General features: G+C 41.1%; 1 protein-coding gene across 1 annotated transcript in view; it reads left to right on the top strand.

Moving 5' to 3' along the window:
* The window catches only part of LOC148830717 (capZ-interacting protein), a 35,031-nt gene extending 9,258 nt beyond the window's left edge, over positions 1-25,773 (top strand). Inside the window, exons 2-7 of the mRNA XM_088921079.1 lie at positions 9,729-9,845; positions 12,032-12,124; positions 13,238-13,294; positions 16,863-17,057; positions 22,444-22,962; positions 24,660-25,773. Coding sequence (XP_088777205.1) covers positions 9,729-9,845; positions 12,032-12,124; positions 13,238-13,294; positions 16,863-17,057; positions 22,444-22,962; positions 24,660-24,686 — 1,008 coding nt within the window. The 3' untranslated portion in view covers positions 24,687-25,773. The remainder of the gene's footprint in view (positions 1-9,728; positions 9,846-12,031; positions 12,125-13,237; positions 13,295-16,862; positions 17,058-22,443; positions 22,963-24,659) is intronic.
* The last annotated feature ends 387 nt before the right edge of the window (positions 25,774-26,160 follow it).

Genomic DNA, 26,160 nt, shown 5'->3' with positions numbered 1-26,160 from the left:
TGATGGAAGCTAATGGTCAGCAATGAATATCAAAGCCATGGCGAAGGGAGGTGTAGGCTTCCTGTTTTTTATTGGAAAGGCCTTCTATGGTGAGGCTGGTGATGTTGCTGGTGCAGAGAGGGCAGTTTATTTTTATCCCACATGTCTGTGTGCGGAGCATTGTGACACTGCCTGTTCCCAGGTTTTGGAAAAATGAAATAACAGAATCAATTAACGGTGCCAAAGAAAATACCAGCAGCTCATAATGGATGCTGTGTCTATTTATTAGGGAGTTCCACTGCTCCTCGCTATTGCAGTTGAAGGTCTGGTCAGTTTCAGTAATGGAATTCCTGAGCAAATGTGGAAAAGGTGAAAAAATATTTTAGATGTTACAACAGCAAGATAAGGGAATTTATTGTGGCACGCTTGAGATGACAATCAAAGGAGTGTAGTCTCAGAACTGCAAACTGGGTGTAATCTATAGCATTACTGGAGCTATGGTATCGTCTTAGTGGCCTCTGTGGCTGGTAAATTTGGCAGTCGGCCTGCTGTCCCAGCTGTATGCCAGTGTTCTGTAATCTTTGGCATTCTGAAGGAGTTTGTGTACCTATATTCAAATACATACACAAATTTGCTCTTGTAAAAAAGTTAAATGGAAAAGTAGCTGAAGGAATGACCTCAACATTACCTCATCTGTTCCTGGAACAGCACATAAAGACACCATCTGTCTAGTCCTGCCTGGTGGCTCAACTTTACATAGGCTACAGTAAAGTTTGTCCTAGTTCATACAGCCAAAGATCACCTGTTGGGGTGGGAATTATAATTGAAACCTGTTATTCATGGTACTGCAGTATGTTGCTTTCAGTCTTAACAAAGTCCAGGTCTTTGCAATGAACAGCCTGGGCAGAGTCGTATTCCTACATATTCCGACATTTACACTTCATTATCTCACGAACTGATGGACGTGCAGTGCACAATGCTGATCAAAAGCAAGAAGAAACTGCTATGGACTGTGGATAGCTGTATTCTCCTGTCAAAATGTACTGGCCCAGGAAGTTCTGTCATTGCTCTTACCTCATTCTCCTGCCTCATCTCCTCTCTCTACACCCACTTTCTGGATCCTCTCATCTCTTCTCTTGGCTGTTTGTGTCTTTTCTATGCTTGTGATGCTCAAATCTTCGTCTCCTTTCCTCGCTGTCATACTCACATCTCCTCACATATCTCCTCCCGTCTCACTGCCACCTCCTCCTGATGGGTATTTTCAGTACCATCATTTTAAACTCAATCTCTCAACATCTGGCCTCCTGTTTTCCCTTCCTCCCTGCTCTACCTCTCCATCTCTTTTCCTCTTGATCTACTGTACCACCTTCAAGGTATCCTATTATGTATCCTCTTAATTTTCCATCCACAACACTTTAACTTAACGGCTACAAATTCCTAATGTACTGTGTCCATTACAGTAGCAACAAGTAGTTTGCTTGTTGCTTGCACCCTAATGCTTGCCTTTTGATTGTGCATGTGATCATCATGAGAATTGCATAAGATAATCACTTGTTATTCTTGTGGTGTTCAATTAAAATGCATTCAGGAATTTTGGCCTTTCGTTAAACGTGACCACTTTACGGTTCCGGAAAATGCTGTCAAAGGAAACGAGTGACCTGTGAAGTGTGTCTAAGGGGAAGCCAGCATTTCCTCTGAGCACTGGGTTGAATCAAGGTCAGTATCATCTGCTCATTCCTAACCAATTACAAACTGGGTGCCAAGAAGTGTTTACATGGGTCTCAGTGATGAGATGATAAGTTTCTGCCTGAAAACTCATGTGAGCTGTCCAGATTTCTGGTGATTTCGGTGACAAAGATATGCTTTGTTAGGGTATTTCAAGGTCTGTTTGTTGCTGGGGCCATACAGGAGGTTTGCTTGTATGCTGTGGTTTGCTAAGAGCAGCAGAATGTGTCCATTTATGAAATATTTTTGGAATATTTTACTCATAAACTTTTTTGAGCATTATAACTGAATCAGGAATAAGGTAGCTGGAAGAATCTAAGGATTGGAACTGCCAAAGTTCCCTGAAAGAACAGCGTATATATTGTAACTCAGAAACATTCTCATATTAATTGTACATTGAGCAAAGGGTGTTTTTTGTATGTTAGGGCTAATTCATAGTGCATTGTTTATTTGTGGCCTTTGTTAACACAAAAACCTATGAAACCTATTAACAACACATTTAGTTATGAAAATTTCATGTCACATTTGAGCACAATCATTGTGAAAACCAGTTTGATATTCACTTGGGTGAAAAACGAAGGCAAACAATGTAGTGCATTTTGCAATTTCATGTTCAATCTCAGTCCTGGAGACAAGATTGATTAGGTACAAGCTGCCACTTGGGTCCTGATTCAAAGAAGAATATACTGTAGGGAATGAGTTAAAGATGTATAAAGCTTAGCCTATAAAGAAGCAACTGAAAGCCATTGGGCAGCGCCACCATCTTGTCAGACAGATGGATATGGATTGCAGTGTACGTATCTCTGGTACACCATAATAAATCCATCCTTTTTTCTAATCCACTTATCTAATACAGGGTCACAAAACAGGATACACCCTGGATGGGACACTAATCTATCACAGAGCACATACTGTACAGACAAACACATATTCACACAGAAACAAATTAACCTACTAGCATGTCTTTGGGCATGTGGATGGTAACTAGAGCACCCTGAGGGAACACATGCAAACATGGGGAGGACATACTGTACAAACCCCATGCAAATAGCACCTCAGGAATTGAACCCAGGACCCCAGTGGTGCAAGGCTGCATTGCTAACTACTGTGCTATGGTATACCATAATCATTTAGAGCAATTTTTTAGAAAGCTATGTGTGTTTGTAGTGATACATGGATCCTCACTAATATATGTATATTCCTGTCTATAGTATATTTTACCAGTACTGACTCGTATTAAAATAAGACAGATACATCCCCACACCAACAAAAGCATATATTAATTCTGTTTTTATGAGAGTCTCGGCTACAGCAGACATAGTAAAGTCCTGGTACTGTGAACAGTGGTTTAACGTCTTTAGAACAACAGTCACATACGGGAGGTTGACTTGGCCTTTACCTGTTCACGATATTACTTCTGCGGTTTGGTAGAAAGTTACTGGCAGGTTATACAATGAAATTCCAACATTTATATTCAAAAGCTGGTAGCACGGTGGTGCTGTGATTAGCATTGCTACCTCTCACCTCTGGGACCCTGGGTTCAATTCCTGGGGGTGTTTTCTGCATTTGTTTTGTACTGTATGTTTTCATGTGTTTCCTCAGGGTGCTCTAGTTAGAGTACCACCCAAAGACATGCTGGTAGGTTAATTGGCTCCTGGGAAAATGTGCTCTGGTGGGAGTGTGTGTATTTGTGTTTGTCTACCCTTTGATAGACTGGCATCCTGACCAGGGTGTCTCACCTTGTGTTCACTGCTTGCCCCAGTGACTCTAAGCTGGATAAAGCAGTTAGAAAATGGATGGATATATATATTGAAAGCTGATTTTTAACTGATGAAAGACTAGGGTGTTGATACCAGGAAGTAATAGCCCAAGCCCTGTGCTATTCCATAGTTTTTAGTGTTCCTAGAGATAACACAATCTAGACTGAAAGTATGACCAGTGTTCTTGTGAGTACAAAAATCATTTACCTCACTGTATTTACACTTTTCTGTAGTTCAAACAAACGAGAGGAGGCAAATCCCTTCAAGTTGTTAATTAAGTGTCTTAATATTCAAAGTATTTTTTAGAGCTAGTAAGTGTAAGCAGTGTGGTTGAGGAGATGGTTACAACAATGTAAACAAAACGTCTCCTGTTTCCTGTCCTTCAAATGCATTGGGACAGTATCTTTCAGGATTGTGAATACTATCAAAATTGTGTAGAATTATTGCTTCCTCTGTGTCATGACATACAGATGAAAAGAGGTTTGCTGTGCTTTGTAAAAAAAATTGGGAGCTCATAACAAGTGTGGTGAGTCCTTTTTGTAGCAGAACCTTTTTTCAGCTGGATGTTTTGATAATGGGGCAGCATATTAGCATTAAGGCTAGTGTCTTAGTTTGAACCCAGACCAGTGTGCCTTCTGTGTGGAGTTTGTATGTTGCTCTTGTGTATTTGTGTGGGTTTCTACGGGTGTTTTGGTTTCTTCTCACCGCACAAAGACAGGGTTGCTAGGTTAATTGCTGTCTCTAAATTGTCCTCTGAGTAGATGCAGCCCTCACCAGGATTTTCTGATGATGCCTAGATGTTTTGGTGTTACAGTAAAAGCACAGTTGTGAAGGAAATCCAATACAAAGGTATTATGCTTAGCATAAAATACACAGAAAATAACATGTAATATGATGGACATTAAAATGAGAATCACATTGAGAAAAAAATAACCTGCAATTCTGTTAAGCATTCTATATCTAACAGGGTGTCTTTGAAGCTTACGTTTTACATTGACATTTTTGTCTTCTCTGTCCTTGAAGTGTAGGTCTGTGTTTATATTGGTGCATTGGCCCTCTAGTAGTGTTACTTTCCAGAAATAGAAAGGCCACGTGTGTGATTGTACGCGCATGTGTGGGAAACTGTAGCAGCTGAGGCAGGAGTAAAGACCCCTGTACTATGTCAGCCGCAGACTGACAGTTAAAACCAGCTGTAGAGTTGTGAGAGGGATACATCCAGGATGAGGGGCTGAGGAATTTTTCTGAGAAAAACAAATATCCCATAATATTTTTTTACTGTTTTTTTTGGTTTGCTTCAAATTGAAACGCCAAGGTTTATACATTTGTAATTCCAAGAAGAGGGTCTTTTAATCATTTGTAGTGATTCCCCCTCAGATGTCCTTCAATTAGTTCTGACCACGTGTTTTGGGTTGCCTGAAGGCTACAGTTCTTTTTCTCAGGCCACTACACCTTAAAATAGAGCAGCACTCACTGGATTTACAGCAGCCTTTTCCACTGTTTATACAGTACTTGCGATTTTTGTTGAACTAAAATAGATCTGTTTTATGTAATTCAAGAGCCTAGGTTTTTTTTTACTCAGATTTGTTTTTATGCTTTCTGCTGTGTCAGTTGTTAACTGTGCTTTTAATTCATAGTATACTGTTCATATTCTATAACATTGATGATCAAGTGTCTTAGTATTGTACTGTTTGCTCCACAGGAGTTAGTTTGGAGCTGTGTCCTGAAATGGCTCAGTCCTTGGGCCCAGACCTTGGCCCAGTTTACTTACTTCTGCCTACCTGCTGCAGAGTCTCAGGGGATTTTGTACTTTTACCTACAGTGTTCAGGACAGAGGAGGTGCTCTGTACATGCTGGCTGATACTGGGAAGCTGTACTCTACATAATGTGCATATAATGTATACAGCACTTCCAGGTACTTCACATGTTCTAAAAATGTTAACATTCTGTAAGTATAATAACCTTAATCTCTCCTCAGACATGGTTCCTGACTCTTAGATGCTTAACTGAATATATCTAGTGATATAAAATATCTGATTAAAATGTTAGCTGTGAGTATCCCCCTGGTCTTAAGCTGTATATTTTCCTTTCTTACCTCCATTTTATAACTGTTTCATCCACTTCAGTGTCAGAGGGAAGCCAGAGTCTGTCCCAGCAATGGTTGCAAGGCAGGGGTACCCCAGTCCATCGCAGGGTAGACAGACCCAGACACAAACCAGGGCCATTTTTCCACAGAAGCTAATTAACCTACAGTACCAGTTTGTCCTTCGCTTGTGGGAGCAAGCTGGAGCACCCAGTGGAAACCCATGCAAAACACAGGGACAACATACAAACTCTATGCAGATAGCACCCAGGTCCAGAATTGAACACAGAGCCCCAGCACTGCAAGGCAGCAATGCTAACCCCTGCACCACCACACCACCCTCTGTATATACAATAAGATATAAACAAGATATTAGTAAACGGTCCTGCTGTCTGACAAGAAGATCCTTGAAGAAACAGCTGCATTTGGTCCACTGATCAAAAAGCTACTGGCAACAAATGAACACAAATGGCCTCACATCATGTTTAACCACACTTGTGGTCTTGTGTCCCTACGGATTCATGTTTGTAGTTGTTTTTCTCTGCTTTGTCACTTTCTCAGGCAGGAAGGAGTTAAACAATTGTGGCAAAGGGCCTGAGGCCATTAGAGGGTTATAATTATCAGCGAAGAAAAACAGAGGAAAGGGGTGGGATGGGAATTTCATTCTGAAACGTCGCAGCAGTGGCCAAGAGACAACAGGGTTGCACATGGGTGTCGGAATGAGATCAGCTAAAAAAGCACAAGTGAGTGCCTATAGAGCAATTAACAGAAATAATGGGAGCCCAATAAAAACAACTCCTTATCTGTGAACCATCGGGGAACCAGCCCCATGCAGTATCAGTGTTTTTGTGGCCATAGCACAGTGGAGGGCTGATAAGATAACACGGGTGAGAACAGGTTGCTGATGTCACCAGCCTCAAAGCGATGCTGCATGCTGACAGCGTACTGGTCTTTCCCGTCTAGAGGAAAGAGGTAAGGCCTTCTGTGTGTTTTAGCGTCTCTGGTGGCTGTCCTCTCTCCCAGGGCCATTTCAGCGTTCTCTTTTTTGTTCAAAGCTTTCAGCTCCAGTGCGTAATGGGTTTCACATTTTCCTGCTGAAAAGGAAATAAGCTTTCTTTAAGAAAAGCCGTGCATAAAGTTAGAAACAATGTACATCTGGAAGCAGACAATGGCAGACGCCTTTGCAGATAACTTTGGCTTTTCATTAAAAATACACTATTGTGCCTCACTGCTAGACTTATTATGAATGTTGCATGTTGGCATAAGTTTCCTAAAAGCACACATGATAAAAGACACACACTCTTTTGGTATTACAGGACCTTAAGCTTTCCTCCCACTTATGTCTACAGGGTTACATAAAAAAGACTGCATTGGGAGTTTTATGTAAGCATTGAAAATGGTGTATGTTTCAGTTTTCTGCTAGAAAAGTACACATAGGAACCATTTTGAAATGTCTCCCTAAATTAAAGTTTTTCTTGTACACAAAATGTTGTGTGTTGTTACTTGGAAATGCTGTATTTTGTACCAACAGCCTTGTGAAGAAAAGCACTGTCTTTGTCGACATATTCTAATGTATTCCCTGAACCGCAGAATTCTGTGGTCATCCTGCTGACCACATCTGCCTTTTAGTTTCAGGATGAGAATTTCCTGAATGGAAAGTCCAACAGTAAGAATGGAGATAGTGAGGGAGTCTGTGGGAAATTAACCATCACCAAGAGCACCCACATCTACACCAAACAGCCAACAGCATGACTTTATTTAGGAAATGTCCTGCAGTTTAATCGGCTTGGCTTGTACAGAAGCTTTCTGTTGGAACTGTTGGAATAACAGGCTACCAGCCAATCCAAATTGCAGGAACTGAGTATGATGCAGACATCAGATTAGCCCAGACATTGGTCACATGCGAGCATCAATTTTGAACACTTAAACAGAGGACTTAAAGAAATTTGGAGTGAAAACATCAAAGATCGGTGGCTCATTTTCATTCTATTTGAACATGTTATGATCTAAATTGATCACAAATGTGGATTTGTTTAAAAAATATCAATGAAACGTGTGTGAGAAATGTAATGAGCAAGTTGGCGGGCCATGTGATAAGCCCGGTGATTGTGCAGTTGTTTGGCAAGTGTTGTCATTGTTTCTGGTTGGGCTTGGCTTCACAAAATCTGTCTGAAGGGCCAAGAACATCATAGTAAATCACAACAAACAGTATTAGTGTATTAGGAGAACTTCACATTTATGCTTGGAACCAGTGGTTTCTATCCCTGGTCCCGGCAAAACCCTGTGTCTTCTGTGTTTTTTTCCTGAAGCTGAAGCTCTTCACTGAAGCCGATCGATCCCTTTAATCGAACTTATTAATTGGACTGTGATGACTGTTTTCTACATTTTTAGTCTCTGGTTTCATAAATACTTTGCTGAACATGTATCGCTATGTAGAAATGTAGAAAACAGAACTCTGTCCAGTCTCTCTTCAGCTTGTGAATGAAGTGTTTGTACCATTATCTCTGTCATACTAGCTGATTGGTTTGTGATGAACACACACAGGCATGACTGACACTGTCTCCAACACTCCCCATTATGTATAATTCCACATACCTGAAAGAGGGCAGGTGTGAACCTGGTATTAACAGTAATCACTAGCCCCCTCTGACTTCATCATTGCTGAGTAAAGGTCTTAATAAGCAACAGGAGATCAATTAGCCCCATCAAGAGTTAAGTTGGAAATAAAAAATTGAAAAGACAGGGGTCCACTAGGAGCATAGCTTATAAAAATAGTTATAAACAAGAGGATGCCATTCAGTCCATCTCATTTGGTAGTTTGTACTGTAGATAATTGATCCCAGAATCTCATCCAGCCATTTCTTGAAAGAAGCCAGGGTATGATATTGCTGGGTAACTTCTTCCATACTCCCACAGTCCTCTAGGTAAAAAACCTGTTTGTGTATTTTCTTACATTACATGCGATCAACTTTTCTGTAAAAGATACAAGTGCAGGTCAAAGTTTTGTGAATTTCAAATTGGTTGTTAATGAGTTTAATAGAAGTCAGAAAGTAAGCTGTAAAAAAGTAAACATGATTGCACTGTCCCACACAAGAGGAGAAGCCATTACAGCTCCCTGCCTAGGGGACATAGCTCTTCAGGGTCGGTGAAATAGTATTATCTCAACTGAGACACACTTTTCAAGCACGTACACCACATCTCCATGCTTAGAAGATCACCCACATGGGTATCTCTGAGGAAAGCAAAACTCTATTGTGAATGCTGCCCTGAACACTGTTTGTGAGATAGTACAGGCCAGTGAATTGTTTTTCTTGGGTCACTTCAGAGACCAGCTGCAGTTCTTCAGTAGTTAGTGCCAAACCATAAAGGAGTAAAGTGTAACAAGACAGATTCTCAACTCTACATTCAGTTTATGTATTAAATATATATTGTATGTGAAACACATGACCTTTACAACCTCCATTTGCAGGCATCACATTTCCTGGTGTCAGATGTCAAATACACAAGGAGGTTGCTGCATTGTAACCAAATAATACATTTCCTAATTGAAAGACAGTTGTTGCCAGTGAGTCGGGCTTATCTTTCTGTAGTCTTCCTTAAGGTTTCCCAATTCTGTAAACCTTGAGGATTTGGTATTTAAAGTTAATACAGAAATGAAACCAAACATCTGTTGTTTGGCTCCCTTAAAGCATTTAATGAGCTTAATTAATAGTTCGGGTTCTGTTGTTTTGGTTGTTATTGTTCATTGATCTTTTAATTTTTTTGAAGGACTGTGGCTTCTCTGTTAAATTTCTAAGACATTGTTAAATCCTTGTTCGGGTCATCTCTTTTCACTCAATAGATGAGACACAAAATTATAGATGAGGGTGAAAAACAATCTACGGATGGTTCAATACAGGTTTTAGGAAAATGAGCTTTCAAAAAGGCCTCACATGCAAATTCCTAGTATACACCAGCCCTCCCTTTATTTATTTTCGTTCAAAAACATTGTAGTTTCCAAGGGTGTGGACATGGCGTGTCTTCAGCCAGATGTGCACACCAGCACAGGTTGTACTCTGACTGCATCACTACTCAGACCTGTGATGGACTTCAGCCTAACTGTCCACCACATATAGGAGAAATTCCACCTGTCGCTACTCTAAAGCTGGGCTGCTGTAATCTCAGTCATGTGTCTGGTTTTGCAGGACCGGTCAGTGAGTGCTATGGAGGCGGTGGAAGACAAACTGGTCAAGACATCAGTGGCAGAGCTGGCAGGAAAATTCAAGGGTCAGGTCTTGCCCCCTCCTGCAGGAATTCAAGGGGTGAGTTTTTTAAATGTTTTGTGCTTCCACATTTCGCTTTTTCACATTTCACCTGAAAATGTTTAAGTGCATGGAAATCAAGCAAAGAAATGTTTCAGACAGGGGAATGCGTTCTCTTTTTATGGTGGCCCAATCAGTCGTGCTGGGCGTTTTGAATTTGCCCCTACCTTCCCAGCCTTGTCTTGCTTCCTTGACTCTATTCAGTGAGGGTAGAGGCAGGCTGCTTCCTCCTTGCCTAGGAATGACAGCTTCTTAGGCACACGGTGCTCAAAGTGTAGCTTAGGGAGCAGGAGTATCTCAAAAGACAGGTGATAAAAAGTAACAACCCTAATGCTTAATAAACACCAATAATGTCTTAAATGTGAAATGGATGACCTTTGCAAAGGGGTATATAAGTAAAAAGGAAGGATTATATCAGTAGGTTCTCTAAAAGCTGAACTCTGTATGAGCTCAGCTTTTTTCAGTGCACTAATATCTTTTTTTAACCAAACTATTCACTCCAAGTGCTTTCTGTTTTTATTGAGATTCATGGTGAAGCGGGGTACAGAATTGTACAAAACAGAGAAATAAAGAAAATCTAAAATATTCCAAACAAAATATAATAATAATAATTAATAATTGCTTACACTTACATAGCACTTTTCTGGACACTCCACTCAAAGTGCTTTACAGGTAATGGGGGCTCCCCTCCACCACCACCAATGTGCAGTATCCACCTGGATGATGCTACGGCAGCCATAGTATACCAGAACACTCACCACACATCAGCTATCAGTGGGGAGGAGAGCAGAATAATGAAGCCAATTCACAGATGGGGATTATTGGGAGGCCATGACTGGTAAGGGCCAATGGGAAATTTGGCCAGGACACCAGGGTTACACCCCTACTCTTTTTGAGAAACACCCTGGGATTTTTCACAGAGGGTCAGGACCCCAGTTTAACATCTCATCCAAAGGACGGCACCTGTTTACAGTATAGTGTTCCTGTCACTATACTGGGGCAATAGGACCCACATAGACCACAGGGTGAGCACCCCCCGGTGGCCCCACTAACACCCCTTCCAGCAACAACCTTAGTTTTTCCCAGGAGGACTCCCATCCAGGTACCGACCAGGCTCACATCTGCTTAGCTTTAGTGGGTTGCCAGTTGCGAGTTGCAGAGTGATACGGCTGCTGGCTGCTAGCAAGTAGCATTGCTTATGTCAAAAACAGTGCAGTAGTTGTCGACTGTGGTATCATTAAGCCCAGTGCAGATACCTCTGCTGTGTCTTTGAGTGTAATATTTAACTTCAGTTGTTCTAGGCTACCCAGATGTATCAATGAATAACAGCAACAACCTAACCTAAAATGAAGAATCTATCATTAGTTTTAAACTGGTCACTTAATTCTACACAACCTGGAATATATTCTGGTACTTTGAGGTGGCAAGTTCCAGCAATACTTTGAACCAAAGATCATGTCAAGTTACGAACCTATCACAGGCTCTTAGCATAATATTCTATACAAATACTCTAGTTCCCACTGCTATCATTATGACTTAGAATTGGTGAGTTGAAAATATATCATATACTGTACAAATTCTACTCAACACCTGAACCCTGCTGTTAAACTAATAATTATTCTGTAATTAGACTTCAATAAGACAATCGCATGGAACACACTTAACAAAATACAGAACAAGTGAGAAATTAAATATAGGGAATTTAATTAAGTATAGGGAAGTGCAGATGGCACAAAGCCATCCTTTGACAACATTTTGCTCTCATCAGAGCACTTATCTAGACGATACTCACATGTGCCACAGATATTAAAGCCTCTGAGAAACAAACCAGTCAGCTTCACAAAGGTCAGCTGAATGCAGAAACAGGAAATGCAGAGCAGGAAGTGAATAACAGTCGTAACCACCTGCTTTTCAATTATTTTCTTTAGAATCTCTTTCTCCAGTTCATCACTTTGTCCAAAATGAGTCAAGCTTTTAATGTGCTGCTCCATTGATGATGGTTTTCTGTTTTGTTCTGAAAGCAGACAGGCAGTTACAGTATAAGAAACTTTAATGCTCTCTTGAATTTCAGGAAATTCAGCACCCCTCACACTGACTTCATTTTTCCTTTTGTGCACTTTCTGCAACCATCTGTATGTGTAGCCCTCAAGCAGTAGTATTGATTGCACTGATTTGTTTAATTGTAGACCAAGCCAGGCCGAAGAAGACCCCCCTGCTCTCTGCCGCTCCATGGCAACAACCTTTCTTTGAAAAAGGAACCAGGGCACGGTGAGGAGGAGGTAAGGCTAGGCCTCTGTAGAAAGGAATGTGTTCTGTGGTTCACCAGTGAAATCAGCCCCAAGAACCAAAACATACCAAATTAGACTTTAGGCCACAGAATCTGAGTTTTGCCTGCTGATGCTGTGTTTACTGTAGCTTCAAGACGTCACTTCTTTTGCAGACAAGAAAGGTATTGTTTTTTTCTTCAGGAAAAGTTCAGCAAAAGTACTGCAATACTGCAAAATAATCTATTACCCACAGAATGTACTTAAATATGTGAAACTGCAGTGAGAGACAGACCCTGACTTATGGTAAAAATGAAGAAACATTTTTAAACTACCAAGGGAAGGAAAAAGTGAGAAAACATAACAAAACAGGTAACATTCAAGCATGAGGCCATTAGGGAATTCTGACTGTCCTGGGTCTGGTTCTGAAGGGGGTCCTTCCTATGTTTCTGCCTCCTTTTCCATGCCTATGAATATGAAATTTTCTATTTCAAGAACTATTATAAGGTGAGAATCCCAGTTTGCGCCCTGAAAATAATACAGTGATGCTTCTTCCGAAATGTTCTTAGTACTTCAGATAGCAGCACCAAGGTGTGGCAGATGAGTCTTGGAAGCTACTGATATTACCTCTTAATAGACACACCAGGTGGTAATTGTTTAATAAATTAGATTATTGCTGGTGGTTAATTCCACATTCTCACATGGGGTTAATTAGTGGAATGGTTGGGCTACAGTATCTAATAGGCTTTCTTTTAAGTTGGTGGTGGTAGCATCATGGACAGATTGTCTCAGATAGATCGAGTTTTGTGGGTGTAAGGTCTATAGAACTTGGGTAGTAAAGCCTACTGCACTGTCCACTATTTCCATTTGTATTTTTTATATGATTAGATCCCTAGAGCCACCCTGTTAAAGCCTACAGTCTGTTGCACATGGAGGGGGTGGTACAGTGTATTAACATACTGTTGTCAGGAGACCTTCCCATGTCAAGACCTCTAAAGAACTACAGTAGATGTGATGCATATGTAAGGATTCCTACAAGAGCCGTGAAGCAAACCTGTTCTATCTCATGGTAACCCTGCACTGTGTGGTACAGCTTGGCCTAGTTTCACACTTTTTCTTTTCACACAGAAAGCACACCCTGCCAAGGTGAAGCCCAAGAACTCTCCACTCATTGAAAAGCTTCAGGTAGGTCCCAAAGCACAGTGTCTTATAAGTGCTTTGCCTTCTTAATGCTCATTTTAACTGCTCTGCACTATTTTCAATGAAACCCCATTTACAGCCAGTTAAGGTGATTAACACAGTGTTACATGTTTTATACCCCCTCCTTGGGTAGGTAACCTAACATTTGTTTGAATAAATCAAACTGGAACTTTTTGGCGATGCAGTCTTTATTATTTATCAGGTGAAAAATCAAGTCTAATTAAACGTAGCACCAGCTTTAACATCGGAAAAATGCAAAAGGGAAGGGAGAGATCCTCAGTGAAAATGACTTTGACATTTTAGGCAAAGACTAAAATGTAAGGCCATGCAAAAGGTAAAAAAGAAAAGCAGGCCATTCATTCAGGACCATTATGTTTTTGTGTTGTACTCATACATATTGTTCTTGAACAATCCCAGTGATTTGCTTCAACAGTTTGTTTGTTATAAACCCGCAAGGCTTGATCTGAAGAAATGCCTCCAGTTTTCAGTTTTCAAAATTCACATCAACATCATCACACTTTCCATTGTTGACTTCGGGATCTTGTTTCACAGTTGACCCCAATGTAGTTCTCTGGTTTGACTTCATAAACTCCTCTTAGATTTTATTTTTAAACCATTTAAGTTCCCATGTAGTCACTTCCTTTTAAGGTAAAAGAGATCCAGTTCCTTTAACTTGTATCTGATGTTAACTCATTACGTAAACGTCCAGGAGTTCACCTTGTCACTGCTCTATGAAGTGATTGTAAACCAGGTCTTACTGGCAAGTTGTATTGTCTTAATATAATTCCTTGTTTTAAATATCTCACTTTTCTTTCTGTACCATGATATCTCAACCATTAGAGTTAGTTGTGGTGGTCCCTAAGTTCACATGATAATGAAATAAATGGGTGATGCTCATACTTAGAACAAGATGGTGAAACAGGTGGATATGTGTTGGTGGAGAAGGGGGAAAATGGCTTGTATTTGTACATAACTGGTGCCTACCTGTATGTATTTTAAGGGATTTAGTCTCCCTTCAGCAAGGCAATTGTTCAGAAAAGAAACAGAACAATCCCAAACAATGGAGCCACTTTTGGTGGATGCCATTATTATTTTGTGTTGTGGTTTCATTCTTTGGCTGCATTTAAGGAATACTTCATTTTTATGACAGAGCCTCAGTGCCTATAGAGAAGTCTTCATGAACCTGTACTTTGATCATTTGTCCTCAATAAATATTATTGTTGACTGTTTCTGTAGTAAGGGTGGTTATCTTGACCTCAAAATGAGATTTGTTTAGCTTAAGATAGATACAATGGATCAAGCCAAATACTAACCAGCAAGTGAATTGTGTAATAGTTTGTTGATGTTTGGACAGATTTCAAAAGCAAACTGTTGTTTAAAAAAAATGTCAGCTCAGACCTCTTTAAATATCTTCAGTTGTGTTTTATTCAGTCCCAATTTAGGAGCAACAGGTTACTGTGAATGAGGTGCTGTTGCTTACAACCATCTCTCTTAAAGAAATTAAATGTGATATATATAATTCTATCAGATCATTGGTGTTTTCTTCTGAGATAATGAAGAGGGCCTGGGATTTAGATGTGAGTCATGCTTTTCATGGTGATCCGTAGCATGCAATTTGTGAAGATTAATTTATTGTGCATTTCTGTTATGAACAAACTATAAGTTCTTTAAAAAAACTTTAACAAAAGTGAGTCTTCATAGAATGTCTTCAGATTATGCACAAACTCTTCAATGCATATTTTTTATGATAAAATGTAGATCCTCTAAAAGGGAAGGGAGTCCACTCCACCAATAAAAAAACAAAAACTAAGATTTCAAATGTCACCAACTTGCACCTTCTAAACAATGAAATAAAATTTACAGTTGATCGTGACTCAAAAGTGTGCCTTTTGTTAAAGAGTGGCCTACACTGGCTTCTGTTCTTCTTCCCCTAGAGAAGTTAACATGAGATTGTCACCTGTGCTCTGGTTTCCTCTGTGTAATTCCTTCGAGTGTAAATTAACTGCTCAGCCCTCTTCCGTTTTGTGAAATGTTTATCCTATAGATAGGATCTGATTTTTCATGCTGTTTGATTTGTTCAGAGGAAAACAATTTGCAACTTTCAACAAGAAAGCGCAATTTAAACAAGTAGAAGACTAAGGAGAAATGAATTCCAGCTTCTTTTCTTAGGTAAGACTGCCATCTAGTGTTGTGGCACTAGATGCAGCACTTTAGTCCCTTTCAGATTCCGTTCAAAGCAGCTCGGGTTAATTGGATTACTGTGTGTCAGCTGCTACCAAACTCACTGCCTGTCAGATGGGCTGGGAGCTGAGCTGGAAAAGTTGCAACTTGTGGAATCTCCCCAGTATGGGCCAAAAGGGCTGCCGTTTGTCTCTTTTCTTCTTTTCTCCTGTGCAGGTATGACCCGAGTCTATTGAGATTTTCAGTGAGTGCCCAGGGTTGTGCACTCATTCACAATTTCAGTTTATTTAACAGTGTTTTGCATGCCTCTGCAAAGAATAGCACTATTTTTCGTCTACGTGTACATTCCTTAGCAGTATGTATGTGGTTCTGTCAGGTGGCTATAGAAAAATTAGTTATTCTTAAAGATATTGACAATTACCTTTACATTTATAGCTCCTTCAGTGTATCAATATTTTTGATCAGTTACAAAGCCTGTAATTCTATATAAGATTTGGACCGTCTTAAGGACTGGCTTAGCTCTTGGTAAGCTGAAATGCAGCCCAGTTAACAGCCCTGCTGCTAACTGGAGAAATAATTCTGAAGTTTTTTCACAGTTTTTTTATGAGCTGTGTTCATCTCCTCACATCTAATCAATTACTTTTAGTATGTCACATATCTGAGCAATATGGCTCATTTTGCTTCCTCACCTGCCAATTTTATATTGTTTTATTATCCATCCTCTTTTTTAAAAGTGGACCTCAAACAGAATACCCTGCCCAACCTAACAGTCTTCAAATGTGCTAAATTCTACATTTTGTTCTCACCTTTGATGCAAATGATCTTAATGAAGAACTTTAATTTTTACTGCATAAAATTGTGATACTGTGAACATACAACTGTTTTATGTTCCCAGTATTACATAACTAATTTTTTTTTTTTAAATGTGAATTTCTAAGAATATACAGTAAGTGTATTGATTATGTTTGAGAGTTTTAGTCATAGTAAATTTGGCTTAACACTCTTGGCTGGAGACCAACCTCCTTGCCACAGGATGAGGAGTCTGGGACCCCCTTGCTGTGCTGTCTCTATTGAGGGATGTCTAGTTACCTTTCAGGTTTTGCTTTTGAACATGAAGAGTGAGAAGTTGTCAAAGGGGTAGCTGGAAGTTTATGTATAGAATTTGCAGTTTTTTTTAACTTGACATCAGTAAATGATAATGGTTTAGAATGGGTATCCTCCTGAATGATCGTTGTAATCTCCACTTTTTAAATTTCATCTTAGTAGTTTACCTTTCTACAGTACTTGCTTTATGTCTAGTAGCGCTAATGCCTGCTTTTTTGTTGCTCCTGAAAGCCATGACCGACTCTCCCCGAATCTGGTCTCTTTTCAGGCCAACCTTGCACTGTCGCCCACTGCCCTGCTGCCCTCCCCCAAGAGCCCTGGGATCAAACTGCAGGCCTCGCCCTTCACCAGCCCCCCTTCCACGCCCCACAGCCCCACCGTCCGCTCTCGGTCCTCTGAAGACGAAGTTCCTGTTAGCTTCGAGAAGCCTGTGGAGGGGACTGTGCTACCCAGCATCAGCAAGGTAACGTCCGAGATGAAGAGGGCCTGTGTCAGTGCTGGACGATTGCAGTGCTCAGTGGGCGCCCTTTTGTATCTGTCAGAACAGAGCCTTGTCATTGCAGCCTCATTTCAGGATGCTTCCAAGCAAAAAGCTAACTTGATATAAATGCATTCAGATCTGGTAGCTCAGGCCAGAGAACTCTGCTGGGTATTAATACTGTACATAGTACAGTATGTGTCAGAGAATTATGTCACATACTATGTATTAGTAAAAACTTTCCAGTTTCCACCCACGTTACAGAGATGTGCTGCCTAGGTTAATTGCGATCTCTAAATGGTCAGTGTGGGTGTGTGCACTCTGCTAAGGATGGCATTAAGCTTTGTCTTGCAATCCATGCTTCTAGCAAAAGTTTCTAGTCGCCATTACCCACATCTAGAATGGACAGACTTCTCATAATGGATGGATAGTTTCATTTTAAATACAACAAGTTTCTCAACTGCTTAAAATGTAGAAGGTGAAGTATATCAGTATATCAATAGAACAGTTAGAGAAGTTTCCCTGGTTAATCAGCCTACCTTAAAGTTTCTGCCTTGGTGGATTCTTACTAAAAAGATCCAACATCATTCCACAGAAGTCATTACTTTAAAAATGCCACAAATACCAAAGTGTAGAAAAAGCCTAGTATTAAAAGGATCAGAGCTCATCTACACATTTACTTTTACTACAATAAATTGCATAAACAAAACACTTACACTAAAAGACTGCAGAGCTAAATGGGGAATATGATTTATTGTATTATTATATATTAAATACAAAAAGGACTGCTTGTGAAATTATATAATCATATATTGGTATTTAAATATTCCTTATTCTCTACTGCCTTAATGTAGCACAAGCCTCAGTCATTGTTCAGTGGTGAGCCCTAAAGAAACTAGGAAACAAGTGATTTAAGTTACTCAGGGGCTTTACAAATGCTCATTCATAATATACTTCAATTATGTACAGTAAAGCAGTAAAGCACCCTACCACACTCTCTCATTGAACAAAACCCATTCCATTCTGAGACTTGTATTGAGAGAGAAAATAATGCAGTTTTATATTTTTATTCTGGACTTTTGTCCTTACTTACAGTATATTGTATCTTCTTCTTCTCCTTCTTCTTCTTCGCATTTTCCCACTTATGCGGGGTCTGCTTGTTTGCACCGATTTTTCCACTTCGTACGGTCTGCGGCGTCTCGGCAGGTGACTTTTGCGAGGCGCATGTCGTCTTTCAGCCGATCCAGCCAGCGCGTAAATGGTCGTCCACGGGGCCGGCGGCCTTCCACATTCAATTCAGGGCGGTCTTTGCCATTGATGTGTCATTGCTGTGGAGCACGTGTCCATACCATCGCAGGCGCGATTCCCTTATTTTCTCAGTGATTGGGGCGACTTTGAGTGTTTTTCGCACCTCTTCATTCATGACATGGTCTAGTCTTGTCAAGCTGAGGGTCCATCGCAACATCTTCATTTCCATTGTATGGAGTTCCTGTTCATGTTTCTTTGTCGTTGGCCAGCTTTCAGTTCCGTATAGGGCCACTGGTCTGACCACTGAGCGGTAGACTTTGGATTTTAGGCGCAAAGGGATCTTCTTGTCGCACAGTACTCCAGTGACCTGCCACCATTTCATCCAAGCGGCACTGTTTTGCGTCTTGGAGACTAGTGCAGTCGGAGTTGACACATGAGCCTAGGTACTTGAACTGGGTCACTTTGTTCAGTTGGACCCCACCAGCTGCGATTGTGAAATCGGTTTGATCACCGCATTCCAGGTACTCCGTCTTCTTGATGTTCAGTTTCATCCCGAATCGTTCAAGGCACGTCTTCCACTCCTGTACTTGCTGTTCGAGGCCGTGTCGCGTTTCACTTGCTATCATAACATCGTCGGCATACAATAGCGTCCGTGGATGCCTCGTTTGGATATCTTTGGTCACTGTATCCATGCAAAGTATGAATAGCAGAGGAGGCAAGGCTGAGCCTTGGTGGACGCCAACATTGATCGGGAAGGTGTCTGAGGTTCAAGCTGCGCAATGTACTGAGCTAGTGGCCTTTTGGTACAGGAGCTTTGTCCAGCTGACATAGGCTTCGGGGACGTGGTGCTGTCGCAGCGCCAGACAGATGAGATCATGCGGTACCCTGTCGAATGCCTTTTCCAGGTCGAGAAATGCCATGTGGATCGTTTTCCTCTTCTCGTAGTGCCATTCCATCAGTAGGCGGGCTGCGTGTATGGCGTGTGTTGTTCCGCAGTTTTTCACAAAGCCGCATCGGTTTGGCGAGATATCGACAATGGTTCTTAGTCGTGCGTCCAGCACATGCTCAAATCTTATAGCATATTGTATATCTAACCCATATCAAAACAGCCTGTGCAGTGACATTTTTTGAGTTCCCTTTATCTTTCATTCTTCACTCTGCTGGTTGTCTGCAGGTAACCCAACAGCATGACAGATGCTGAATCTACAAGAGCTTTAAAGCCTGGACATTGGCATCCTCTTAGTGCAACTGGGTACTTCGTTGGCATTTCTGCAACTATATACACTGTAATACATTATTGAAACCGATATTTATATACATAAATACTGTATATCTATTGCAGCACGCTGGTGCAGTGGTCAGCATTGCTGCCTCACAGTGCTGGGGCCCTTGGGTTCAATTCCTGGGGCGCTGTCTGTATGGAGTTTAGATGTTCTCCCCGTGTTTGCAGGAGTTTCCTCTGGGTTCTCCAGTTTCCTCCCATAGTCCAAACACATACCAGTAGCTTAATTGACTTTTGGGAAAACTGATCCCTGCCTTCCACCTGTCAAGCCTATATTGGATAAAGCAGTTAGAAAATGGATGGATGATCCATATAAGAACCGTAAATAAAAAAGGAAAGGTCTGTATGCATTTGCATTTATTCATTCATTCAGGCCAGAGAGCCATATCACTCTGCAACTCACAACTGGTAACCCACTGAAGCTAAGCAGGTGTGAGCCAGGTCAGTACCTGGATGGGAGTCCTCCTGGGAAAAACTAAGGTTGCTGCTGGAAGAGGTGTTAGTGGGGCCAGCAGGGGGCGCTCACCCTGTGGTCCATGTGGGTCCTAATGCCCCAGTATAGTGATGGGGACACTATACTGTAAAAATAGGAACTGTCCTTCGGATGAGACGTAAAACCAAGGTCCTGACTCTCTGTGGTCAATAAAAGGGCGTTTCTCAAAAAGAGTAGGGGTGTAACCCCGGCGTCCTGGCCAAATTTCCCATTGGCCCTTACCAATCATGGCCTCCTAATAATCCCCATCTATGAATTGGCTTCATTACTCTGCTCTCCTCCCCACTGATAGCTGATGTGTGGTGAGCGTTCTGGCGCACTATGGCTGCCGTCGCATCATCCAGGTGGATAGGGAAGAGGCTGTCTCACAGCCCCCGCCCCACTATATACATTACAGTCCTGTAGTCCCGCCTCCAAGTGCTGTTCCTAGCCCACCTTGCGTGCTCATGGCTAAAGCGCCCCACGTGGCGCTACATTATTATTCTGTACACTGACTACGTCCAGATATTATAGAGATTTAGGCAGTTATTATGCTATTTGGTAAATTATTAGTGACATGTGCAGCAGTATACATTAAGGTCAGTGTCCATATCCCAGGCACAAGAGGTGCTGTGTCATCAATTTAGCCAGTAGGTCATTGACAGCCCCTGCATTGGATGTGCCAAGTCCTGATTCTGGAGGGCTGTGTTCTGCAGGATTTCAAGGACTAATTAAAGCAGGAGCACCTAAAGAGCTGAGAGAAGCTGTTAAATTGTCCCAGTTAAGTCAACAATCTGTGGGATTAGGTCATTAGGAGCAGATGTATTCAAAGTGCCATGATTCATGTACTACTTAACTAATTTAAATACACAAGAGACTGTTGTGCATAATAAATATCAGTACACACAATAAATAGAACACATTTTCATATGACTTCCACAACAGGTAATAAATAATGTCAAATATGCAACACATAAAAATGCATAGATCAGAATTAATAACAATTTAAAGCGATGGGATCTTGTAGTAACTAGTGGTATAAATTTCTCTGCAATTTGTTCAATGAGTAGAGTGCATGTGCGCTCAGTATACATACATTGTGTGTACGTTTAATAGCATCGCTTATAGAAAGTCATGTGGCTTTGACAAAACAAATGGCTACATATGTTAAATTAGCTGTGTCCAATCCTGGAGTCTTCAAAGCACCAACACCTGAAGAGCTGGGAAATGTTTTTAAATGTGTCCAACTGAGCCTTTAACAAGCTGATTTAGATCTTTGAGCTGAGTTGGAATGACAACCTGCAAAGACGTTGGCCATTTAGGACCAGGATTGGATACCCCTGGACTAAACCTTTAAATATGTGTTGTGTACAGTATGTGAGATATGTACTTGCATAAAGAAGGGCTGCAGTTAATCTTGTTAAAGTCTTACAGGGCATTTCACTCAGCTTTTGTTACATGCATGGCTAATCATCTTAACCTCCTTTCTTGAACTCATTCAGCTGGAACTGTAGCACTGTTCAATGCAGCATTGTTCTCGCCTTCTGCATTATGAATCCTTCCTTTGGTAGATTTTGGTGTAGGGGTATCTTTTGTGTATTAAAATACTTGGTCTTGCTTTTTCACCGGGAGTTTGGCTATTTTTGTGTTTGACACCTTTGTAGTTTGGAATTGCCAACTGTCAAATCTCAAATCAGCTTATCTCTGCTACCCCTGTACTGCATGGAGAGAAGGAGAACCTGTGTAAGCATTCTTCTGGCTTGATCTCCTGTCAGAGGACCTCACAGGAGCTGCTGTTGTATAGTCAATTGAGGTTATCACCCATCACATGACCAGCTCTAGCCTGCCCGGTCCTGGTCATGTACCCCAGAGAGCCAGTAGGGTAGTGCATGCTGTGATAGAGTGTAGTGAGAGTGACCACCCCCTTGCAGATCTGCAGGTGCATACTGGTGACACAAGAACACAAGTATTATTACTTCATAAGAGCACTAGTATCCACAAATAAAATAAAACAAGGACCCATACAAAGCCACATCCGGTAAAAAAAAAAATTATATTCATATTTACGAGTAGTGGATGGAAAATATTGAAATATAGTACATACAAGAGTTCTCTGCATAGAGCATATGATTTCAACACAATGGTAGTTTTACTGTACTTGATACAGCAGCTATAGATAATGCTCACTTTGTCCATAGTCCTTATGTACTCATAATCCTATTAGTAGTAGTAGTTGTTTATCAGAACCAGAACCAGATTAGTGAAACACAGTGAAATCATAGGAAGCCATAGCAGAACATTGCTTCAAGTGTCAAGGATGAACAGGTCACTATAGTGCCTCCTTCTAGCTGTTTTTTTTATCCAATCAGGGTCGAGTGCGTGTGTCTATCAAGCGCAGACCCCCCACCCGACAGCACAGGAAGTCCACATCAGAGGAGCCCACGGGCAAAACTCCCCAGGAGAGCCCACAGCAGAATGGGGAGGATGACGTGTTTGAGGTGGCCAAGGAGCCCAAAGATGTGCCTCCCAAAGACACAGTAGGACAGATCAAGACCCCTGAAGAGGGGATGGAGCAGGATGGCTCTACAGCCAAAGACACGCAGGACAAAGTGGACCCTGAAGTTAAAGATGCACTGGACAAAGCTCAGGTGATCTGTGACGCTGCCCAGGAGGCCCCGGACACGAAGAAAGCAAGTGAAACAGTGAAGGGGTCTGGGCAGGATTCCGCAGTCGAGACCCAGGCTGCAGAAGGAGCACCAGAGGGCCTGAGCGAGGCCAATCCAGAGCAGGGCAGTCTGAGCCACAGTGACAACAAGGTCAAAGGAGAAGAAGAAACACAGGCACAGGCCAAGGAAGAGGAGAGACAGAAAGACACAGGGGATGAGAAGGTAATGATAAAATTGTCAGTTCTGCTACCATGGGGACTGTGATTATACGGTGTTATGTGGGAAAGCCAGATGTCATTTGCAAGCTACTGTAACTACTTTTAAGTACTGTTAGCTGAAAACGTTGGTTTCCTTTGTCTAATTTTTTCAGCCTTTTTCAAGTGACTAATACTCTAAGTGCCTTTCAGTAGCACTTAGAATCCGGCAAGATGCAGTAAATCATAATCACTGCTTATAAGAAGGACTGGTAAGACAACACTTCACACATGTAGGCATGGTGTTGCCTAAGAAACAGCTTCTGCAGTGTCTTCTATTGCCTATATCATTTCTTCATTATCCTTTTAACCTTTAACCTTGGAGCAGGAGACTGTATGTTCCTGTCTTATAGTTCTTCTCAACTCATTTGTAAAAATACTGCATTTTAGAGTTACAAAACAAGATTTTTTAATTCCATAGCTGATGCCTTTGGCAAAAATCAACTACTTGAAAGGTAGGGATCAAGGGTAACTCCAAGATCCTTGGCATCTGAGGTAAAAGGAGTGCCTTCAGCAAGAGCGAGCTGATAGCTACATAAACTCGAAGGACAAAAGAGAGGAAGATCTGACTATTATTAGGGTTGAACTAGAAGGAAAAGCCATGGGAACAAATAAGGAAACTTGAAAAGCAGTTGTAGAGTGAGTGAAAAAAAGTCCCCATCAAGGATTCATGGGAAACATCTGTAGAATGGAGGTGAGGTGCAGAAAAAGAGCTACAACATAAAATGCGAAGTGATTAGTCAGTGATCTTAATATTAATTAAATCATGGAACAAGTTAAAGGTTTATTCCATGCTGAAAAGAAAGGAAACACAACATTTCAGCAGTGGAGCCTTCTTCGGGTGTGAGCTTTTTTTTTTTCTCTGAAATAAGGAACTGGTAGAGTTTAGAGTTGAGGGATCTAATGAGGTTAGTTATAAATGGAAGATGGTGTGGAGCTGTTAGCCATAAAAATTCCTTAGCTTTTTTGATGTTGTTGTCAGAAAGGGTAATCTGTTGTTTGAGGGAGAAAATGGTAGAGAGCTTTAGTTTCAGCGAAAACTGTTGTAGAAGTCTCTCAGTATTACTCTAGGTGGTGTCAGACTTAAAGGAAAAAGTGTTCAATTTCAGGCAAAATTCTTTAGGAATGATATTGTAATGACGACATCTGTAAAGGAATAGGAGGTGGTTAGAAAGCCTGGTCTTGGAACAGATCGCTGTGAAGAGGCGGAAGGCTGGTTTGGTGAGAGAAGCGGGCAAGTGGCCCAGGGAGGAGGAGAAGGAACGATGAAGAGATCTAGAAAATGATTTAGCGGAAGGCATAATGGGTCGCACCAGACGTAGGCTGAAGTAGTTCAAGTACATACTGTAGCTGCGTTACTGTGCTTAGGCTGCAAAGGAACAAACAAAGGTTTATTCCATGTTGAAAAGAGAAGAAAGGAAACACAATGTGTGACACCCAAAGAAGGCTCCACAGCCAAAACGTTGTTTCCTTTCTTCTCTTTTCAGCATGGAATAAACCTTTAACTTGTTCCTTTGCAGACTACACATGCTGGCGCAGCTACCTACTTTAATTAAAATGTCTCTCTCTCATGTTGATTGCACTGATCTTTTCAAATATTAATCTATATTACTATATACAAAGGAGCAGATTTAATGTAAAGCTCTTTCTTTATCTCTGTGGCAGGAGACGCCCAAAGGCACAGGAGAGTGAACACTTCCTTGACGAACCCAAATCTGTCCAGTCACTGAAGGCTGTCATACCTGTGATAGCCAATCCCATTAAAGAGAAAAACAGCTTGGATTCCAGCCAGTCACCGTTTCAGCAGTCTCCTATTCTCTCATGATAGTTCAATGAAGGCTATGTTGCTGCTCCAAAACACTGGTCTGCCCACAGGCACCGGCCCTCCTTGGCACATGTAAGTACCATGGAAGATTTCCATGGAAACGCCATCCAAGTCAGATACATGAATAAAGTCATTGTTGGATTACAAGGAACAAATAAATGAGCAAATACCAAAACATTGAAAACACAGAATTCAACATTCCTCAGATTTTAATCAATTCTGATTAATAGCCCCCTGATTACTGTAAGGACAATCATGAAGGAATGACCTGATGTGCAATTTTCAATTTTTTTATTGTGTATCCCCTCAGTTTGGAATCCCCAATTATATCTTTACATCTCACCTCACAGTGAGGAGCCCTATACTCACACAGGGAAAACAATGAAGTACAGACAGACTCCCCAGACTTGCCCACCTTCCTTTAATTTTTTTACATGCTACTGGCATGATGTTACCATGAGTCACCCCAAAAAGCAGCAGGGGTGAGTATTTGGCAGTAAAGAGAGCTCTTATCTTATCCCGAGCCTCCCCACAGTAGCACTGACATGATCTGGATTCAGACTTCCAACTCCTGGATTACAGAGCTCAATGTGCGCTTGGATCAAGCGTTTCAGAACGATCACTAAAGATGAAGTATAGCTTGTGGATTGACCAGACCAAAAAAAAACAAATCCAAATGAACTTTGTGTACCGCGTTGTCCACTGACTTGGCATGTTTTGATTTGGAATGAATGCCTCAGCCTGTAACTCCAAGATATTCTCTGCAGTCAGCATTGGCGGCAGATAATGCCAACTTGCACTCAGACATTACAAGCCATCAGAAGGCTGAAAACATGAGAGTGGAGACAGCTTGCTATTCCAAAGTTGAGATACATTGCTACTGTATATTTACATAGAAAAGCTTGATTTGTAATATTTTGCAATATTTATGCATAATAAAATATTCATAGAACATGTCTGGAGGTTGTGTGTCATTGAAACAAACTGAACCGGTCAAATTAAGTTACAAGATGGCTTCACTAAATGTAAAGGAAACTATAATATAGTATTTTAACATCTTTGCACTGTTAAAAGAAGCAGATTTGGAGATCCCAGAGAGACTGACTGAAAAGAGACAATGGTGAGCATTTTTGTTCTTTTAGTGATACTTGAGTCAATGGAACTCTATGGCTGTGAATTTTACTGTGACTCAATGCCAAAATGTAAAAAATGAATTACAAATAAAAAAATATTCATATTGAACAGATGTGTAAGAGTGCTGGAAAAAACACTCCAGCTTGCTGCGTAGAGAACAGAAGATGCTTCATTGTAGAGATAGTTGTGATGATCTGGAACCTCCCT

Source organism: Atractosteus spatula, chromosome 7, assembly GCF_055471065.1.
Source record: "Atractosteus spatula isolate fAtrSpa1 chromosome 7, fAtrSpa1.hap1, whole genome shotgun sequence".
Taxonomy (NCBI): domain Eukaryota; kingdom Metazoa; phylum Chordata; class Actinopteri; order Semionotiformes; family Lepisosteidae; genus Atractosteus; species Atractosteus spatula.
The sequence above is the reverse complement of the archived record's forward strand: the minus strand, read 5'-3'. Positions and strand labels throughout refer to the sequence as shown.